This window comes from Prenolepis imparis, unplaced genomic scaffold, assembly GCF_030444845.1.
Source record: "Prenolepis imparis isolate NDT839.2.m4 unplaced genomic scaffold, iyPreImpa1.0 SCAF_5, whole genome shotgun sequence".
NCBI classification, from domain to species: Eukaryota; Metazoa; Arthropoda; class Insecta; order Hymenoptera; family Formicidae; genus Prenolepis; species Prenolepis imparis.
Genome location: NW_028141163.1, coordinates 3938006 through 3959445, shown reverse-complemented (window position 1 = coordinate 3959445; position 21440 = coordinate 3938006). Strand labels below are relative to the sequence as shown.

The 21440-nt window shown below is 32.7% G+C and overlaps 3 protein-coding genes across 10 annotated transcripts in view; 1 reads left to right on the top strand and 2 right to left on the bottom strand.

Moving 5' to 3' along the window:
- The window catches only part of Syx1a (syntaxin 1A), a 75729-nt gene extending 67718 nt beyond the window's left edge, over positions 1 to 8011 (bottom strand). For 3 of the 7 annotated variants that reach the window (XR_014425411.1, XR_014425413.1, XM_083038917.1), the window contains exons 1-2: positions 7814 to 8007; positions 6599 to 7089 (exon numbers count right to left, since the gene is read on the bottom strand). Coding sequence is in view for 2 of the 7 variants with exons in the window: in XM_083038917.1 (XP_082895043.1) it covers positions 6599 to 6631 (33 nt within the window). In the remaining 5 variants the exon portion in view is untranslated. Of the gene's footprint in view, positions 1 to 6598; positions 7090 to 7813 lie in introns of all 7 variants that reach the window. The other 4 variants (XR_014425410.1, XR_014425412.1, XR_014425409.1 and 1 more) reach the window with 4 other exon arrangements.
- A 206-nt stretch (positions 8012 to 8217) lies between these two features.
- Positions 8218 to 10961, top strand: Ran (RAN, member RAS oncogene family). Of its 2 annotated transcripts, none has more exons than XM_083037482.1 (3): positions 8218 to 8359; positions 8937 to 9421; positions 9652 to 10961. In XM_083037482.1, exons 2-3 carry the CDS (start codon positions 8990 to 8992, stop codon positions 9865 to 9867), a joined length of 648 nt encoding a protein of 215 aa, XP_082893608.1. In that variant the 5' UTR covers positions 8218 to 8359; positions 8937 to 8989; the 3' UTR covers positions 9868 to 10961. The 2 variants fall into 2 exon arrangements, with proteins under 2 accessions (XP_082893608.1, XP_082893609.1); XM_083037483.1 differs by lacking the exon at positions 8218 to 8359 and adding an exon at positions 8368 to 8703.
- Positions 10962 to 11005: 44 nt separating this feature from the next.
- Positions 11006 to 13792, bottom strand: LOC145935833 (elongation factor Tu). Its single transcript, XM_083037479.1, has 6 exons — positions 13641 to 13792; positions 13402 to 13454; positions 12859 to 13024; positions 12467 to 12774; positions 11713 to 12374; positions 11006 to 11636 (listed from the first exon to the last, which is right to left on the bottom strand). Exons 1-6 carry the CDS (start codon positions 13675 to 13677, stop codon positions 11444 to 11446), a joined length of 1419 nt encoding a protein of 472 aa, XP_082893605.1. The 5' UTR covers positions 13678 to 13792; the 3' UTR covers positions 11006 to 11443.
- Positions 13793 to 21440: the final 7648 nt, after the last annotated feature.

Below are 21440 nucleotides of genomic sequence, written 5' to 3'. Positions count from 1 at the left end.
AGATTCTCTAAATTATCTAATATAGTTTGAATTTTTTAATTTAAAATATATTGTATTGTTCGCTGTAAATTATTATAAATATAGTCTCTCTATATTTTTTATTCGTTACTAAAATAAATACACAGCTTATATATTAATGTCATGTAATAAATTTTTAATTCTGGTAATGCATAATTGATATTATTGAAAAATATTGAACGTATATTTTGATGAACGGTTTTTTCTTTCCTCGAACTTAGCCTTTATCTGTCTGATAAAATAAATCATAAGCACATATCGTAATCACATATCGCTATCATATCGTTATCATAATCATATCAGTTTAAATTCTAATCATAACTATGTAATCGATTATTAACAATCCAATTCAAACAATTGAATAATTAATTCATCGTTAAGATCAATAAATTTATTGCTATTTCACATTTATGTATATAAAACGCAAATACACTTTACAACTTTTAATACGTTTGAAGTGCCACGATGAATTCATTATTTAATCTAAAATTCGATTTTAGATTAACTTATATATTTGAATACACTTGTTTAGGTATATATATTTATTTTTGAATTATTTTTTATTGAATAGCCAGTTAAAATAATATAAGAAAAATCTTTTACTATAATGCGAGTATATTATATTCTTCTCAAATTTTTACGACAGCTATATAAAATATTTGTGTAAAATTTAAATATTTGTCGAGCTTTCAGAGCAAATATTTTAAATAAATTTTAGATTTAATCAATTCATTTTATGTTATAATACAAAACAAATTTATAAATAAAAAAAAGAACACAGTGCAAAAGTATTTCTAATTGACACCATTGAAAATAAAATCTTTCTTTGCAGCGAAAGTCAAGAGATGCTGACAAAAGTATAATTCACTAATCGAGATTGCAGGAAAATTTCTTTCATCAACCGATAAACCATAGCGAGCTGCAGAATTCTCCTTCATTATAAGTTTAATGTTGTTGTGAAAATAAAAATCTCATGAAACGAAGCATCTACAGAATGTCATTACGTTACATTGTTTCTACTTCTCGCGGAAGATTTAAAGCAAATATTAATCAAAGTTGAGAAATATTATATAATATTATCAATGTTTTAATTATTGGATGGAAAACTAGTTCGAGTTAGTTTCATCATACTTTTAACTATTTTGAGAAACAAAAGTAATATTCTTTTATAAAGTTTCATAAAAGAATAAAATGTGTATCTCTTATATTGTGTTAAAATAATTATGCATGATTTCATGCATCAGATATTTATCTGATATTCATATCAACTTATGCCATTTTTCTATTCAACAATGTCGAATTCCGTTTTATTAGCAATTTTATGTAACATTTATTAGACATAAAGATAAAATGGAGACATAAAATTGCAAAGTATAATTTTGACTAATTTTTAAAAAACTATAAAAATATTTAATGTACATGATACTTTTATACAATATTTTATAATACTTTATATATGTGTATATGATACTTATAATTCGCGTTTTTCTGTGTTTTTGTGTCATAAAAATATATTAATATATATTTATAAAATATAAAAAAAAAGAAATATTATAGACAAAATTTATAAAAGTAAATGTGTAATTTTTTTTACAAAATTGTACACAGCACACATAGTTCTATTTTTCCTCATTTTCTCTGAAGTCTGTTATTAACAGTTTTTGCATAATTTTTCTATCGGCGACCCGCGTCTGTTAGTTTCGTGGCTCGTTTCTCGATCGCCTTAGTTGTCGCTCGGGTCCTCGCTTAATCGATACGATATTTGCATACAATTAAGAAACAATTATAGGCACCGCGCGCGCGATTACGACAAGAGGACTAAAGAGTGTATCGTTATACTCTCGTGCAATCGATATCGCGGCATCAAATTTCTGCGGCGAATTTCTTCCGCGCGCGAATATTCGCGACCGAATGGCAAATAGTATATTTTCCGATAATGGCAATATACAGAGAACAATCGAGTAAAATAATAACGTTATCCAAACAAAGTTTAGCGCGATGACCGCGACTCAAACTATAATACTATGTGTGTCTCTCCAACACTCTCTGCAACATGCGCGAGTTAGGGATTGAAATCGATATAATTCTGGTTAGTTGGCGGTTACGATGCTATAGACACGTAAACACCACGCTTTATGTGTTTATTCGCGACAAGGGAAACGGGAGAACTCGGGTAAAGTAATTTGCCCGTATCTATTAACGGTAACAGATTGAATATTCATCGATATTGTAACAATTTCAAACTATGCATATTTAATTAAGTATTTGGTTACAAACCCTGTTTTTTTTTTTCCAATTAACCGAGATATATAAAATTTCGCGTATCGCAATATTTTCCGATAATTCGAGAGATATCGATAAATTTCGCTAACACAATTCCATCCACAGCGGCTCTTTCACTCTCTTGAGTTCGCGCGCTGAAAATTAATATAATATACATATAATGTATGTATATGTATATTTTTAATGCTTCATTTCATATTATTTTACAATAATATAAAATTGTATACGCCGTATAGACCCATATTTACATGCTATCTAATGCCTAATGTAATTTTCACGCGATCGATCATTGTTCCCGTTTCGACTCGTGCAGTGCTAAGGCTGTGAATCGTATCTACAGTCTGAGTTAACTATTCTGAATCAGTAATTTACTGTATTTTTCTAAATTAACGCTGCTACATACAGTACGTACAGAGCAGGAAAATTGCGTAAAACAGATATAATCGACTTTTTCTACGGCCAGATCTCTAAACCTTGTACGCGTGCAAGCGCATTTCAGTTTATATATTTATGTGAAATTAAAATATATTTTTTCTTCTGGATGATTCACAAAATGAACAGATGATTTATGAAACCGTCTTTTCTCCAAATCAAGAAATCAAAATAATTATGCATTTATTTTATACAATTAATATATTTTCATCTGTCAACAATAATTTAAATACTCGCTAAAATATTCGCATTTTTTAATTTTGTTTTAAATTTAATCAAAGATTGAAAGCCATAATTTCCAATAGATTCAGATGTGAGAAATACACGAAAATGATCTCTGCACTTATTCGTGATAATAAGAACGAGACAATTGACATAAGATACATATTTCCGTATTTACTATCGAAAAGAGATCTCTCGTCGGATTTATATTAATTTTAATCAGAGATCCACACATTTAACGTACCAGTATATTGATATAAGGCAATCTCCTACGAGAAGGCATCTTTTTCAACAAACTCGAAATGTTCTCGCCAATGACTTCGAATTCTAAGCGATGGTGGACTAATAACTCACTGCGTTTTGTCGAGCATAACCGAAGGCTCGAGATGTCATTCGAGGTGATTAGCAATTAGCATGCCTAACGAATTGTTATGTAAATAGCAAATTTATGGTGGGGATAACCTTCGTATACGAGCGAAATCAAGAGAATAAACGCGCGTTTTATCGACCGGGTCACTAAATAAAGAAAAATTGTTCTCGTTAAAAGAACTACATGTGGGAAAATCACAATTTTTCAGAAATTAAGAAGTGCTCAGGAGAAAAAACTAAAAAAAAAATTCTGTTGCAGCTTTTAGAAATGTAAAATTATTATTAATTGCAAATAAAAGATTCTAAATATCGTTTAATATAAATATGATTAAAACTTGATATATTATATTACAGAGATAATATGTTTTATTATATTTGTTAATTATAATAGTATGAAAAATGTTTGAAAGTCATCGAAACAGGCTTGATATTTTTCTATATAAAATATTACAAACAATACATCGTAAAACGTTTCCAATACTTGATATCGTTCTCAAGTCTTGAGAGTTTATAAAGATATGTGGATCGACATGAAATATATATCGATATATTTTAAAAGAAAGAAGAGAAAAATTGTGTCGCACACATATAATCCTCGATATACCAGAAATCTTTATAGGGAACATAAAAGGTCACGACACACTCTCTAGGAAATACCGACGTAACACGCGAATCACAATTGTAATAAACTCGCAATTATTTTCGAGAGAGAATTATCTCGTACCGCGCGCGAAAAAATGTCTCGCAATTCGCCGTATCTTCTCATAAAAGAATCTCAGTTATTTATAGAAGATGCTCGTATATTTTTTATGCAGAGCGACAAGGACGATATATAACCGAGCGATGTAAATGCGGAACGAATTTTAATTTTTTGCGTTTCTTATCTTACAATGGAATATTACTCTCCCTCGCTTTCTCTCTCTCTTTCTTTCTCGAAACTCAAAAGTTATAAATAAATTATTATACTATAATAAATAATTACTAATAAAAGCGAAACGGAATAAATTCGAGCCAAATACAAATCATAATGGAAAAATAAAAAATTTCTGAAGATGTGATTTGCTAATAAAAATTACATTTCAATCTCTTTCGTTCAGATTATTCTCAACAGGTTCTCGTTCCTGTTACTTCTTATATAAATACGTTTTATTATGATTATAATTAAATTCAAAAATTTATCATGTCGAGCATCTTTCATAAAAAATAGCATCACGACTGTCATTGTGAAAGATTTTTAAGAGTGATACAAAAACATACATAAAATAAGCTGTCTATTTTATATTAATTTAAAAAAAGTTTTAATTGTTTCAAAATTAACGATACAAGTAATATCTCACGTTTTGTAATATTATCACAATAATTATTATTGTATAATATAATAATTAACATTTTTTTTTTTTTTTTTTCGAAAGACTCATGGGTTAATAATAGTCAATGACAAACAAGGAAGCCCGTTGGTAACATGGGCTTGAATTCTACGCCCATACGTATACTTTCCACGAATGCCACCGACTAATGAGTCATCATGAGTATCTAGCGTGATACTCGATGCGTGTCATTCTTACACCAAGCTGGAGAACCAGATGTATTATATTAATTGAGAATTAAAAACAAAAAGAAAGTCGGTCAAGTAACCTTCGCTCTACTATTATTGTGTTATTTATTATATACAATATAAACTATATAATAAATAAAAACTGTTTAGAAAATATTTTGCAAAATTGATATTTAATACTCGTACTCTTAAAAAAAATTTTTTTTTAATTCTTATAATTATAAAGATATATCGAAAAGGATATTTAATTTTAATCTCAATCATATATTATGTGTGTGTGTGTGTGTGTGTGTGTGTGTGTGTGTGTGCATGAAAGATTAAACCAATAAAAATATTCAGATAACACAAGAAGTTAACAAATCATCAGTGATAAGGGCAATTTTTTCAAATTATTGAATTAAAAGTTTTAAATATTTTGCATTAATGCTAATTTTCGATTGTCAATAATGTTACACTTTATCGATATCTCCTAGTCTTATGTCGGAAGTCATACATTTTGATTTAATCGATACATCTCCCGCTTCCACGCAAAACAAGGAAGGAGTATCGCGTATTCGGTGTCGTCAATGATACCATTGACAAGTCGACGAGAGTCCACAAGCGCGACACAACCGGGATAGCACCCACTGTTATCAATTAAAACAAATTTTGGCGAATTTGAAACCGGCTTCACGCGCTCGAATATTCGACAGGTGCAATCGTGTCGCATTTATGTGACGAAATTCGCTGCATAGAACCGTGCACCGTGTTGGAAACATTGTCGCGATTAATCCTTTCATACGACGTGACATTCGTTTCAGCCTGACGAATATTTGTCGCGATGATCCATTATTAAAGTCCACTGACAACTTTAATGGCTGTACATTTCTTTTGCTCGTATTCCCTTTGTATTGCTGTCTGTGCTTTAAATATCATCGAAAATATCACTGTCGAAAAATATTTCCCAAGAAAATGATTTCAAAAGAAAATAACGCAGTGTTTATATAAATAATTTTGACAAGCTGCGAACTTCAGAGCTAGTACATTAAATGACATAGTTTCGAATAAATTTGAATTTTTCATGCTACGCAAATAGAAAATAAAAAATATATGAATGAGGATGTCACGAGGGATGTCACGATAACGCGTTTACGATATTCAAACCTTCGGATTCTATCGCGATGGGGGATACGTTCTCCACACACACACATTCATCGGCGCCTCGCCAATAAGTGACAAGGTCGGCCATGGTCGCCATAGACCCGGGCGCGACACACCGACCGGTACGGTGGTCTCTGATGTCGACGCCGCGAGGTAGCCGATGACGATGACGATGACGACGGAGACGACGACGACGATGACGATGACGACTGTCAGTTCGCGGTCTGATCGCGGTCGGTCCCGCGAACACCTGTCAGCTCGAACCTGTCATCCGTCGCCGGTTTCTCGGTTATGCCTTCCCGATTCGTCATCGAGCCGGTGTTGGCTCGATGAAACCGTTCCACTCTCCACACGACTCGCGAGCTCAAATGACCACCAAGTTTACACGCGCCGTGTAAACTCACGGGAGAAGACTCGCGAGGCGTGAGATACGCGTGTTACACGAGTGCGTGAGACACGCGTGTCACGGCTCGGCGTGTGTCAGCTCGGTTAGCTTTTAAGTGAGATAGAGATGAAAAAAGACACCGAGAGAGAGAGAGAGAAAGAGAAGTAGTCTCTCTCGACTCGGGATTCACTTACCGCGACGAGGGCTGCTAATCTATCCTTGGTCATGGTGAAGGGTGACGAGGAGATGCGAGTCAGCGGATGGTGTACGGAGCGGCGTGTCTAGCGGGTAATCCCATTCACGGTTTTATCCATGTACGACGTGCACGGCCACTAAAAAACTAAAGGAAACGACGGACGCACTGGCACCGCGAGAGAGGCACGATCGTAAAATCGATACACTCGCGAACTCGCCTGCTTCTGCAGTGCTGTCCCGACGCGACGCGCATGCGCGGATGACGTCAACTTCGTCTCGCAGGGACGGCGCCGTCGCGCCATGGCGCCCCCTCCCTTTCCACCGAGGAAATAAACAACGATCGAAACAAGGACGTGACTCCGAATTCCGGCTCCTTTCACGTTTCACTTTGTACACTTAATTTTTTAACAACAAACACCGAATCCCGTATTTTCTTCACTTCTCATGCATGTGTGTGATGTTTATAAATACTGACGTATGCTGTTGTTACCTGTAACATGAAAGAATGTTGCGTTGTTACAATAAAATAAAATAAAATATCATAAAATAATATATTGTTAGAATGACGTAGACAAATATATATTATGATATGTTCTAAAATGTGTGTCGAAAAACAAGGAAAAAGATTAATGCACGTGTAGTAATAAAATTAATATATTGGAATAGTTATTTTCATTAAAAAATTTCTGTGATATATATTTTCTCACAATAGAAAATGAAAAAAAAAAAAAAAAGAAATGGCCTGATTATTTGCATATATATAATGAATTATGTACAAAAAAGATATAAAATTCACAAATTCAATTTGTAAAAATCCGTTATTTGCCAACAATTCAACTCCGATATTTAATGCAGATTTAATTGCTTTTGATATGTTTCGTATCAAGAATAAGCTACATTCTATAAATTTTAATTAAATAATTTAATTACTTGATTTGATATAACCAAACTTTGTTTCAAAATTTTCGTTTCAAAAGCAATATTATCTATTAACGATAGACCTTTACTGGCTTTATAATTTGTAACAACAATTCTTATATAAAATATTCCGTATTAAAAGGGCAAATACAATTAAAGGTCAAAACTGCAATTAATTAATTAAAAAAAAAGTGTTCCTAAAATATTCACACACACTTTCTTACTACTTATTACTATCTATATATATCAAATAATCCAAAAAAAAGAAAAGAGTTAAAATATCTTAAGTTAATTACATGTCTCGAGACGATGATAAATACCCATCGTCCAAAGCTTCCTCGTAAATACATGCTTCGTCTATCCCGATCATGTAACCTTATTTCGTCTCTACCGCTCGCGTCCGGCACTCGAAATAACGAATTCCTACCGAAAGGAATAAAAACTCGCTCTCCGTCCCTCTTCCTTCGAACGTTTGCCGCCACGAGACCAAGTCATGCCCGTACACCTGCTGCGTTTTGCTGCGCAACTGCACCAAAATCTCGCACTCTCGCACGCTCGCGTGTGCACCGGCGAAACGAAATGGCGCGCAGATGTCGCTGCCGGCGCGCACTTCCGGTAAGTCAAATCAGAGAATTCAGCGTTTGTTGTAGAAGAAACGCGGGCGATTTCGTCGCCGGGACGATCGCGTTAAATCGAGTTGGATTTTTGCCCGCCGATCTGACAGCTGGCCGCGCGCGATCTCGCGTCCACGTGACTCGACGAATCGGCGAAGGTGGAGGGGCCGGCCTGCGCTCGTCCGTTCAGAGGAACGCCATTGTGAGCCGTAGCGACTGTGCCGCGAGGTGAGTGTTCCGTTCATTTTCACGTACATCACCGTCCCACCCGGGAAAATTTCGTACTCGCGTCGTACGGGGCCCGTGCGAGACGCCGGGGATCGAGTCGACGGTATTAATCGCGATCGGCGGAATCCGCGTGCCGCGCGAAATACGCCGTGAGCGAGATAAATAAAATCGCGAGGGAAAATTCCTGCCTTTTGCCGGCCCCCCCGCTTCGCACAGGCGCCATTCCTCGCCGCTGTTGTTGCCCCGCGCTGCGGTATATAGCGGTATATAATATATCGGTGAATTGCGGTGACGCGTGCTTCGACCTGCTCGTTCATCTCGGCTCGTCACGGAGGATATTCCGGGTACGTAACGCGCGTCCCGATCACGTTTCGAACGCGTGACCGCGAAGGTTTTTCCAATAGCTTCGGTCGCCGATGTCGTTGGTTAATTTTTCTCGGACCTTGTTTCCGTTCCACGTAATGCTCGATGATCCTTCTCTCGAATGTTTAATAAAAATGTGTGCCCCATGTGTTTTTCTGACTCGCTGCTAAAACCAGATAGGCTAAGAATCTAATTAGTTTCTTTCTCTTTACAGAATTTGATTTCCTAACGTCGATCGAGTCTACGGAGAAAAATTCACAGTAAAAAATGGCAAACGAACCTGATATGCCCACCTTCAAGTGCGTCCTCGTCGGTGACGGTGGTACCGGCAAGACCACCTTCGTCAAACGTCATCTGACCGGTGAATTCGAAAAGAAGTACGTCGCCACTTTGGGAGTAGAGGTGCATCCGCTCATCTTCCACACCAATCGTGGACCGATACGTTTCAATGTCTGGGACACAGCTGGTCAGGAAAAGTTTGGTGGCCTCCGGGATGGCTACTATATTCAGGGACAGTGTGCCGTAATCATGTTCGACGTTACATCCAGAGTGACGTATAAGAATGTACCCAACTGGCACAGAGATCTGGTCCGTGTCTGTGAAAACATACCAATTGTCCTTTGTGGTAACAAAGTTGACATAAAGGATAGAAAAGTAAAGGCTAAGAGCATCGTATTTCACAGGAAGAAGAATCTACAGGTATATATTTTTGTGTAGCAATATTTTCAACCATATATATCTATTTCCGTTGTATTTTCTTCAAACTTTTTTTGACTTTCTTTTATTTTTTTTTATGATAATTCAGTATTCTGATAGAAAGAAGAAATTACACTGTCCCTCTAATCTGAATTCCATTCTAAAAATATTATAGATATATAATCTTACAGAATATAAAGAATATACAATTTTTGGCATTTTTTTTGTTCCAGTACTACGACATTAGTGCGAAAAGTAATTACAACTTTGAAAAACCATTCCTGTGGTTGGCACGCAAGTTAATCGGAGATCCAAATTTGGAATTCGTTGCTATGCCCGCACTATTGCCGCCGGAAGTTACTATGGATCCACAATGGCAGCAACAGATCGAGAAAGATCTCAAGGAAGCTCAAGAAACGGCATTACCAGAAGACGACGAAGATCTTTAGTTTATTTAATACTGCAAATGGCCTTTACGGAGAGTAAGGCCTACTGTACGAGTGCCCCTTGGATGTATTGCGCACTCGTGTTTCTTCATATAGAGATCGAAGATTCTTTCTTTCACGAAAGTAATAATTACATATTTACAAAAGCATTATTCAGTTCAATAAACATTATTCTGGATATGTAATGATTTGATATGATCTTATACTATCATTATCATTATAGCCTTAAAGATGGGTCACTTGGATGCGAAATACGCACATGTGTGATTGTGTATGCAAATCTACCTAACTTGCATGTTTAGATTTTGTAAAATTCTCATAAGGGAAAGATGATATCGTATAAATTTATAAATTGAAAATGGGAGTAAAGTTAAGGAGGAAAGGTGAAACAATTTGTGATACCAGTTTATAGAATACAGATTGCTGAAACTGTTGAACGTGATGTAATATGAAACATCCAATCCAAATGAATTCTCTACATTTTTCGATTCGCTTGTATAAATGTGCGTGCGTGCGTGTGTATGTACATATATACGTAAGAAATGGGATTGTGCTGAAAGACGTGCTGTATATTAGACACAATCGCGCTAACCCACTTTAAGGCATAAACTAACATATTGGTTTTTCTATGTTTTGTTTATATACTTTTCCGACATCAAGTATAAGATATAAACTGCCAATTCTGAAATAGATGTATACAATAGTTCGGCATGCAATGTGATTAGTTTACAAGAAAGAATCTTGCGATATGCGTACAATTGCAAATTTTTATAAGCAAAAGATGAATGTACGATTTGTTCTACTTAAATTATATAAACAGTGTTTTTTTTCTATACAAGAACCGTTTTGTTAAGAATATGTGAAACTGTTAATCCACCTAAAAATCATTGTTCCCACTAACTAATGGAAAAAATGAGTCACGTGTAAATTACACTGCTGAATTTTTAGTATAGAAAGGAATTAGAGGAATGACATTGCAACATGTACATTTAATTCTTGTACACTTCTAATAGCGTTTCATTATTCTGCTTGAAGCAGATTGTACCGCGCTGATGTATGAACTTTAATAAATTATGAAACTGTTTTTAAAGCCATAATGTTCTCGGCTTTTTGTGTATTAATCATCGCGTAATTCCTGATGTTTTATTTAATGTAATGTTTATTTAAGAATTTACTTGCTCGTACATTGTGTGTCCCTTATATATAGATGCATGAAAACTGAAGAAGAAGCGAGAATTATATTTGATAAACATATGTTTACAATATATCTGAATACAGACTACTGTCACACTTCCTTGTTAACGAATAAAACTATAAGGATCATAATCTAATAAAGTGGTAAAAATGCCATGTTGAAATATATAATTAGCTTATATTATATATTTAGCATTACAATCTTCGCCGTTGTCACAGTTTGCACACCTATCAAACTAATTTTTATTTCAAAGGAATGTCGGATATTTTGAATAAATACTCGTTTGAGAGTTTCGATCGAGATCCGACTATCTGTGTGTGACACATCTTTCTCTGTATTGTGTAACATGATTACGATGCATTTTGTAACAAATATTTTTCGAGTCTACTGTTTTTGTTGTTGCTGCTCCTTCTTAATTACTGCCTTCTTACCTTCGAGAAGAGCTACTCGTTCTGTTTCGCTAAGTGGTTTCAGAGTGTTAATAACTACACCAGTTCCTAGAGTTACCGTTCCATCTCGCAATGTAAAGCGCTGTCCTTTCTCTAATACCATTGGTCTTATCAATTTTAGTACCAATCTGCAACAAAAGAACACAATGAACATGAGCAAAAAATTTTTCAACGAATTATTCATGTAAATGAAATATATCTTACGTGCTGTCTTCTCCCGGCATGGCCAAACTTTTATCCTTTACAGTACACTGCGCTGCAATGTCCCATGTTTTACAAAACATTTGTAATTGTATCAGATTCGCTATAGGTTTCTTCCTGCCACCTTCCTCCTTGCTCAACATATATACTTGCGCTTCTATATGATCGTACGCCTTCATAGTGCCAGGTTTGCACATTACCATGCCTCTTCTAACTTCGTCTCTCTTTAAACCTCTAACCAGAGCACCGAGTTGATCCCCAGCATGGGCTTCGTCCAATATCTGATGGAACATCTCTATACCCGTGACTGTACTTTTCATAACTTTGTTGTAACCAATAAACTCGCATTCCGTTCCCTTTTTTAATTTTCCGCGTTCTAATCTACCAGTGACCACGGTACCTCTTCCAGGAATAGAATATACGTTCTCTACCGGGAGTAGGAAGGGCTTGTCCAACTCTCTTTGCGGAGTGGGAATATGCTTGTCTACCACTTCCAACAATTCCAGGATGGCTTTCTCACCTATTTCGGGATTCTTTCCTTCGAGTGCGCAGAGTGCGCTACCCTTCACTACCGGGATATTATCGCCGTCGTAGCCCATTTCGGAAAGCAATTCTCGTATCTCCATCTCTACTAACTCTACCATTTCCGAATCAGCCGCATCGACCTGAAAGACATTAAAAAATACTATTTTGATACCATGTCGACTTTATTCTTTTATTCTTAGTGAACTATCTTTCGCGTATGCATATGTTATACCTTATTAATAAAAACAATGATGTGTTTGATACCAATTTGTTTAGCGAGGATCAAGTGCTCTCTAGTCTGTGGCATTGTACCATCTGTGGCAGCGACAACCAATATAGAGCCATCCATCTGCGCTGTTCCTGTGATCATGTTTTTAATGTAATCGGCATGACCTGGGCAATCTGTGTGTCCGTAATGACGATTTTCTGTCTGGTACTCAATGTGCGCGACATTAATGGTAATTCCGCGAGCTTTTTCTTCAGGAGCATTGTCGATCTCGCTGTATCCCTTAGCCGTTGCTAGTTCCTTTTCGGACAATACTGTTTATAACAATATTTTATATTTATTCATGCTTTTATTCACATGACAGATATCGTTAACCATCTTGTAAAGTAATAATATACCTTTGGTAATAGCTGCTGTAAGAGTAGTCTTGCCATGATCTACATGACCAATCGTGCCTACATTGCAATGTGGTTTGTCACGAGTGAATACTTTCTTCTCTGCGTAGAATCTTTGGCTGATAACAGTTGGAAGAAACACCCGACTATTCAATTGATGACGACGTTGCTGAAACAGTGCAGTAATATAATATATATATACTCAAAGATATAAAATTTACAATATAATTGTACATTGCAGTATATTAATTAGTGCATTAAATCACAATGAATCATTGAATCTTACATATACATTTGAAAATAAAAATTGACAAATTCAAGATACAAATATTAATGTGATGTAAAAATATTATATTTTATTGAAACGTTGAGATCAGTATATATATATATATTTATAAGTATATATTTGCGAAATTTTTATTGATAATGATTTAATTGAATATTAGCCTCTATCTAGCCACTATAATCCATTATCATCATTAGCTACGAATGTATATGTAGAGTCAAAAATCGTTGAATCGTTGATAGCAAACATGTTGAACCTACACATTTCGGCCATTGCTTCGTGAAGATGATCTGCCTAAGGGTTTGTCTCAGCACTGAAACAGAAAGATTGTTACGTGATGAAAACTGCGTATTTTACTTTCGAAACCTCCTAACCTCCATTTCATCACGTGCGATAATCAAAACAAGAAAGAGATTCCGGCGACGAAACAATGTGAAAAAAGATCGAAGAAAGTTTACCGAAGAAATCACCGTGATCGTTAACGTGTATTAAGTCTTACCGGGATTGAAAATTGCTCTTGTAGAGATGAGAGCCATGTTTCTCAAGAACGAAACGCACTTATAAACTCGCGAAAATTTCCGGCATATGATCGGGAATGTGCGAGAGCGAGAGATTCGCCGGAGAAGGAGAACTAGTGAAAAGGACGTGAGAGGTGCTGCCTCTTGCGAGAGATTATGGAGGTAGAGAAATAACGTCATGAATTTAGTTACAAGTGGACGTTTAGCAGGCGTACACGATCGCACTCTACAATAAATCTCGTAATTATATAATCTTTTTTATACCTATTTATACATATACATATATATATATATACATATTTTAATTAATTAATTTATATTTATTTCATCTATATAAATTTCTAGAGCCAATCTTTGATCAAACTCCGATTATTACTTATAAACAATTTCCTACCTCGACTAACCTGCATTTTATTGATGTTATATATTTTATCGATACAGAATTATTAAATTTTTATTCGATGTGTTTAGAAAAAAGAAGATTAGAAGTAAATTATATATATAGTTATATATCTGTAGTTTGCTGTAAACAATCCTATCAGTTGAATTCATCGCTCAAATTAATTGCAGTTTGATTCTATAACCATAATTATATAGAATGCACGCGCGAGATTCATAAAAATTTTAAAGGTGTATCAGCCCTTTTTAATAACGGAAAAATTTAAAACATTGCAGTAGAGAAATCAGTGTTAAATGCATTGATTAAACTCGCGATCGGCAAAGTATTAGCGTACGTGTAAAACAATAAAAATAATAATCGAGCTCGTGGGAATTTTAACTGACTATTTTATCATAAAACGCAACTTGCGCAGCGCTAATAATCGAGCAGGATAATTAAGTCCGCGAGAAATAACGAGAGACGGGGAAGGATAACATTATCGTCATTATACTGCATCCCAGCTGATACTCGCACGGATAACAGGCAAAATGTTTCACCGAGAAAAGATAAATGAGGCGAGATATCGAATTGTTCCTCATCGTGCTACTTCCCTCGCAATTTTGATCATCACGATGTATACGATTCAAACTCTTTATACATGTGTCAAATTATCAATTGTGTCGAAACTGTAACAGCATTTTTTTTTATCATCGAAAGATCGAATTAAGTATGTATTCATATAAACTCGATGAATTTGGTTACTAGATTGAAAAATTTTTTAAATTTAAATTTAAATTTTTTTAATTAAAAAAAAATTTTTTTTAATTTTTTAATTTTAATTTAACTATCAAAATTCGAAATTCAATTTGAGACAAACTTCAATATTTTATTTAATATTTTATATATCATGATTTTCTTAATAACGAATCTTTCTTATATAATTAGAACAACACAAGCGTGCACCATTCCTTGATTTGATATAAAAAAGAATAATATTTTAATATAAAGTTTGTTTAAACTTGATTAATATTTTTTGACAGAAATCAGCTGATAACTGTCAAAAAATATTAATCGAGTTTAAAGTACTGTAACATTTTATTTAAAACATATTATTATTTTATTTAATTTTTATTACATACTATTATTTTAAAATTTAATTAATAAATTAACGTTTTAATCAGCTGATTTCTGTCAAAAATATTAATAAAGCGCGTTAATTTGCTAATTAAATTTTAAAATAATAATATGTTATAAAATGTACAATAGTAATATGTTGTAAATAATATGTTATAATGTCTTATCTGCGATTAATATTTTTTGACAGAAATCAGCTGATAACTGTCAAAAATATTAATCGAGTTTATATTATTATTTTAATTATTATAAACATATTATTATTTTAAAAATTAATTAACAAATTAACTTTTTAATCAGCTGATTTCTGTCAAAAAATATTAATAAGGTGTTAATTTTTTTAGTAAAAAATATTAATAAGGTGTTAATATTTTTTGATAGAAGTCAGCTGATTATAAAGTATTTAATTGCTAATTAAATTTTAAAATAAGAATATGTTATAAAAATTAAAATAATAATGTGTTATAATTCTTTAAACTCGATTGAAATATTTGACAGTCATATCAGCTGATTTTTGTCAAAAAATATTAATCAAGAATAAGGTATTATAACATTTGATTTAAAACATATTATTATTTTAACTTTTATAACATATTATTTTAAAAATTAATTAGCAAATTAACGCTTTAATCAGCTGATTTCTGTCAAAAAAGATTAATAAAGCGAAAATTTACTAATTAAATTTTAAAATAATAATATGTTATAAAAATTAAAATAGTAATATTTTATTTTATTTTGTTTGTTACAGGTAGCATTGCTGATAAGCAGCGCGCGAGTTTGACCGCGAGATTCTCTCGAGTGTTGAACGGACGTTGATTCGCATTATAGTTTTCGCATCGTTATTTCTCATTGCGCAATGTACGCGAAATACGCGTGCGATTCACGTGTCGGGAGTGCCGTGTAAAGTGTCGGGCGATCGTAATTATTCGTGTTTTCGCGAGTGTCGTGAGTGCTACCATGGACCAAGAGAGGAGGAGGAGGCCCGGTGGCATCGGGTGACAGCGGGGACAACTGGTGTGAGGTAAAAATATTAATAGAGTTTAAAGAACTATAATATATTATTAACGCTTTAATCAGCTGATTTCTGTCAAAAAATATTAATAAAGCGTTACTTTGCTAATTCAATTAAAAAATAATAATATGTTAAAAATATTAAAATAATTATATATTGTAAAGGATATGTTATACTTAATACTTCATTTTCGATTGATATTTTTTGACAGGAATCAGCTGATAACGGTGAAAAATAATAAACAAATTTAAAATGTAAATTAACGCCTTAATCAGCTCATTTCTGCCAAAAAATATTGATAAAGCGAAAACTTGCTAATTAAATTTTAAAATAATAAAATATTCTAAAAATTTAAATAATATAATATGTTTTAAACAGAGATCCGGACCGAAACAAAATTAGGGTTCGGTTTCGGTTACGGTTTAATAAAATATTTAATAACTGTTCCGGTTCCAGTTTCGGTTTTTTGATAAATAAAAGAAACAGAAACGGTTTAAATTACGATTTTTTCGGTTCCGGTTTTTAAAATTATAACTTTTCATTTTTCTAATTAAATTAATTTCTAAATTATATTGTTTTAAAAAATTATTATTAAATTTTATGACATATAAATAAACAACACTTTATATTATACATGAAAATATATATATGTATCTATAATCTATATTATATATATAACGGAAAACATATACTATCTTCACAGCTATCGTTATTGCGATAAAACATGTATTTCAGAACAATTTAAAAATAATTTATTTTTAATTGTACTGCACTTCAAGGAGCCAGTTAACATATTAATGTACATGGGAGTGATAAAAGGGTGATATAATTTATTTTGTGAAATCATATAATAATTGAAATTAAATTATTTAATAATCTAATTGAAATAATAATTGGTCATGGTCTAATAGAAACTAGATGAAAGGGATGGTTATATAATATTTTTATCATAATATAAAAAGGTAAATTAATAAATAAATTAATTTAAAATAATAATTAAATTTCTCTTCTATATAATGAAGAAAGGATTGAAAATACATAAGCTTGAATTATTGAAACTGAAATTTCTAAAATTAATAAGAGTAATTGAGAGAAAATTATAATAATAAAAATTAAAGGGTTATGATGAATTGATTGACCGGTAGAACCTAAAAGGGATCATAGTAAATGATCTGCAATTATATTTGCAGTTAATCGAATAGCTAGAGTAAATGGACGAATGATTAATCTAATTGATTCAATAATGACTATAAATGTCATTTGCGCAAAAATAGAAAAAAATATCGAAAAAAACCGTAAACCGAAAATAATTTAACAGTCCGGTTATAATTCCGATGTTATAAAAATAGAATTTCAATACGGTTTACGGTTTCTGCGGATTATTTTTGTACCTAAAACATACAAGCGTACAAATTATTTCATTTAATATACGTAATATAAGTCTGCGTTGTATAACGGGGTCCGTGGTTACAAAGTATCAATATTTAAAATTTTAAAAGAAGCCAAAAATTCATTGCTTGTATATTTCGATACTACACTGTTTGCAGATTATTTCTATATCTTAAACATGCGAGCGTACAAAATTTAATGCGGGCGTTCTTTATTTAATATACGAAACAAAAGTATGCACCATATAGAGGATCCGCGGCTATAAAGTATCGATTTTTAATATTATAAAGAGAGCCAAAAATTAGTCGCTTGTTTTTTTTAATAGTACATTTTATGCAGATTACTTTTATACCAAACAGATTCGAGGGTACAAATTTTTTCGTTTAATACACATAATATACTTCTGCGTTTCATAGAGTCCGCGGCTATAAAATATTGATTATTAATATTCTAAAAAGAGCCAAAAATTCATCGCTAGTTTGTTTAAATAGTATATTGCATACAGATTATTTTTATACCAAACAAATTCGAGGCTACAAATTTTTTCATTTAATACACATAATATAAGTCTGCGTTTTATGTGGTCCGCGAATATAAAATATCGATTTTTAATATTTTAAAGACAACCAAAAATTAGTCATTTGTTTTTTTTATAGTACATTTTATGCAGATTACTTTTATATCAAATAGATTCGAGCGTTTAAATATTTTTGTTTAATACACATAATATAATTCTTAATAGTTGTAATTTGCATACAATATGCTATTAAAAAAAACAAACAATTTATTTTTGGCCTTCTTTAGAATATTAAAAATCGACATTTTACAACCGCGGACTATATAAAACGTAAAATTATATTGTATTATTATATGATAAATTTTTGGCTCTTTTTAAAATATTAAAAATAAATACTTTATAACCGTGGACCCTATAAAACGCAACCTTTTATTATGTGTATTAAATTGAAAAAGTTTGTACGCTCGATTCTTTTTGGTATAAAAGTAAAATCTGCAAAGAATATACTACTGAAAATAACAAACGATGAATTTTTGGCTTCTTTAAATATAGTAATATACGTAATATAAAAATGCGTTCTTTAGGGTCCGCGAAGATATAATGTCGATTTTTAATATTTTAAGACAAGCCAAAAATTAATCTTTGTATATTTCGATAGTACATTGTATGCAAAAAATTTTGGTACCAAGTAGACACCAGCGGACAAATTCTTTTATTTAATATACATAATATAAGAATGCGCCGCATTGGGTCCGCAGCGACATAGGCCCATATTTTGGATTTTCTTTTATCGATAAAAGAAGATCCAGAATATGGTTCATTGTGTCGACATTTAATATTTTAAGATAAGCCAAAAATTCATCGAAATATACGGACGATGAAGTTTTGGATAGTCTTTAAATATTAAAAATCGACACTAGGTCGCCGCGGACACTATGCGGCACGCATATTTATAATATGTATATTAAATAAAAAAATGTATACGCTGGTGTCTGCTTGGTACCAAAATATTCTGCAAACAATGTACTATTGAAATATATAAGCGATGAATTTTTGGCTCGCTTTAAAATATTAAAAATCGATACTTTGTTGCCGCGGATCCTATACTGCGCATACATAAATTATGTATTTTAAATAAAAAAATTTGTAGGCTCGTATCTGTTTGGTGTAAAAATAATCTTTATACAATATACTATCGAAATATACAAACGATGCATTTTTGGCTTCTCTAAATATAGTAATATATGTAATATAAAAATGCGTCCCATAGTGTCCACGTGGACATAATGTCTATTTTTAATATTTTAAGACGAGCCAAAAATTCATTTTTTGTATATTTCGACAGTATATTGTTTGCAGAATATTTTGATACCATGCAGACATCAGCGTACAAATTCTTTTATTTAATATACATAATATAAAAATGCGCCGCATAGGATCCGCGGCGACATAGTGTCGATGTTTTATATTTAAAGACGAGCCAAAAATTCGTCTTTTGTATATTTCGACAGTACATTGTTTGCAGAATATTTTGGTACCATGCAGACATCAGCGTACAAATTCTTTTATTTAATATACATAATATAAGAATGCGCCGCAATGGATCCGCGGCGACATAGTGTTGACTTTTAAAATTGTAAGACGAGCTAAAAATTCATTGTTTGTATAATTCGAGAGTACATTATTTGCAGATTATTATTATACCAAACTGATAGGATCTTTCAAATACTTTTAATTAATATAATATACTTAATATAATATATTTAATATTTAATATAATATAAATCTGCAAACTCTATGCTGCTCATATTATTATTATGTACATTTAATAGGAAAAATAGTCCGCTTGTATCAGATTGGTATAGAAATAATCTGCAAATAATGTACTATCGAAATATACGAGTACAAGCGATGAATTTTTGGCTCGTCTTTAAATATTAAAAATTTAAATTCTTTTATTTAATATACATAATAAAGAATGCGCCGCATAGTAGAGATCCGCGGAGACAATGTTGACTTTTAAAATTGTAAGACGAGCTAAAAATTTATCGATTGTTTCTTAGAGCCAATTAAATAGACAAAAATATAAAGAAATATGAGAACAATTTTAACACTGGTAAAGACTTTAATTTAAAAGATAAAAAATTTATCATTTTTATCAAATCAAATTTTAACAATTTTAAATTTTAGTTTCTCTCTAAATTATAAAAATAAATTATGATAACATAAGATACATTAAAATTGATGACATGTCATTTTGCATTTTTCAGAAAAACGACATTCCCAATTTCTCTGGACTCAATACTCTACCGAGGGACTCTAAAGATGAAAATGCCAGCTTTGACGATGACGATAATGATGTCGATGAAGTAGGAAAAGGATGATGAAGCAGTTGATTGAGAATGATGGAAAGTCGCCAGACAGGTAAGAGGCCGTACAAGCCATTATTACCATATCCGATTGCACCGGTTCTATTATTCGATTATTTGCGATTCTTTCACTTCTGCGCTCTCCATCGCCTCGGCTGATTAGTGATTGCGCATCCAGTCTTTAGTTGGAAGAACATATCGAATACATTTAATAAAATACTCGATTGTATAATGTGCTTTGATTTTATCGTAACTTCTGTTATCATTTTATCGATAAATTTTTATCAGCTTGAAGACTTCACACACACACACATTCTGACATCTCTTTCTAATCTCAATCTTCAGATGTTTTCGATGAATTAAATCTGAAAGTGTAAATATAACAAAACCCTAATTTTGTATAAAAGAATTGAAAAAAATTAAATTTATATCTTTGTAAAATTGACTAGAGCTCTAATTAGATTTTTTCGAAAAAGTTCTTTCCGATTACGCGAATACTCTTGCCGATTCTATCTTTTCTTTCTAAATTTCATAGATACGAGGGGAAAAAATATCAGAAATAAAACTTGCAAATTCCCAAGTCATTAAAGTTCCTGCGAAAACTTTAAGTTTACTTTTAATTCTTCGCGATAAAAAACACTGATCTCTCTTTCTCAAAGCTAATTATCTCGCTCGTGTAATTTGTCAACCAGTCACCCGTTACGTCTCTCCATTTCATTGATTGCAAATACAGACCACGAAGTGGCGCGTATAACGCGCAGCGATAATAGGCACTAAAAAGTGCGCGTAGAGTGATGACGTAGAAAAAAAAAAAATAATAAAAAGAAAAAAAAAGAAAAAATATAGCGCGGCGCTTGACCCACGGGCGATTGCACCGATGCACGCGCAACGCGCACGCGGAGCATTACACCGTGGGTTTCATGAATGTTTCATCGATGCGCGATGTGTATAACTGTATATCCCCACGGGGCCCTTGGATAT

Coding starts and splice junctions, on each gene's coding strand:
- Ran (XM_083037482.1), top strand. CDS start 8,990: ATGGCAAACGAACCTGATATGCCCACCTTCAAGTGCGTCCTCGTCGGT. Junction 9,422..9,651: donor ACAGGAAGAAGAATCTACAG/GTATATATTTTT, acceptor TTTTTGTTCCAG/TACTACGACATTAGTGCGAA.
- LOC145935833 (XM_083037479.1), bottom strand. CDS start 13,677: ATGGCTCTCATCTCTACAAGAGCAATTTTCAATCCCG. Junction 13,455..13,640: donor AAGAGCAATTTTCAATCCCG/GTAAGACTTAAT, acceptor TTTCTGTTTCAG/TGCTGAGACAAACCCTTAGG. Junction 12,775..12,858: donor TACAGCAGCTATTACCAAAG/GTATATTATTAC, acceptor TGTTATAAACAG/TATTGTCCGAAAAGGAACTA.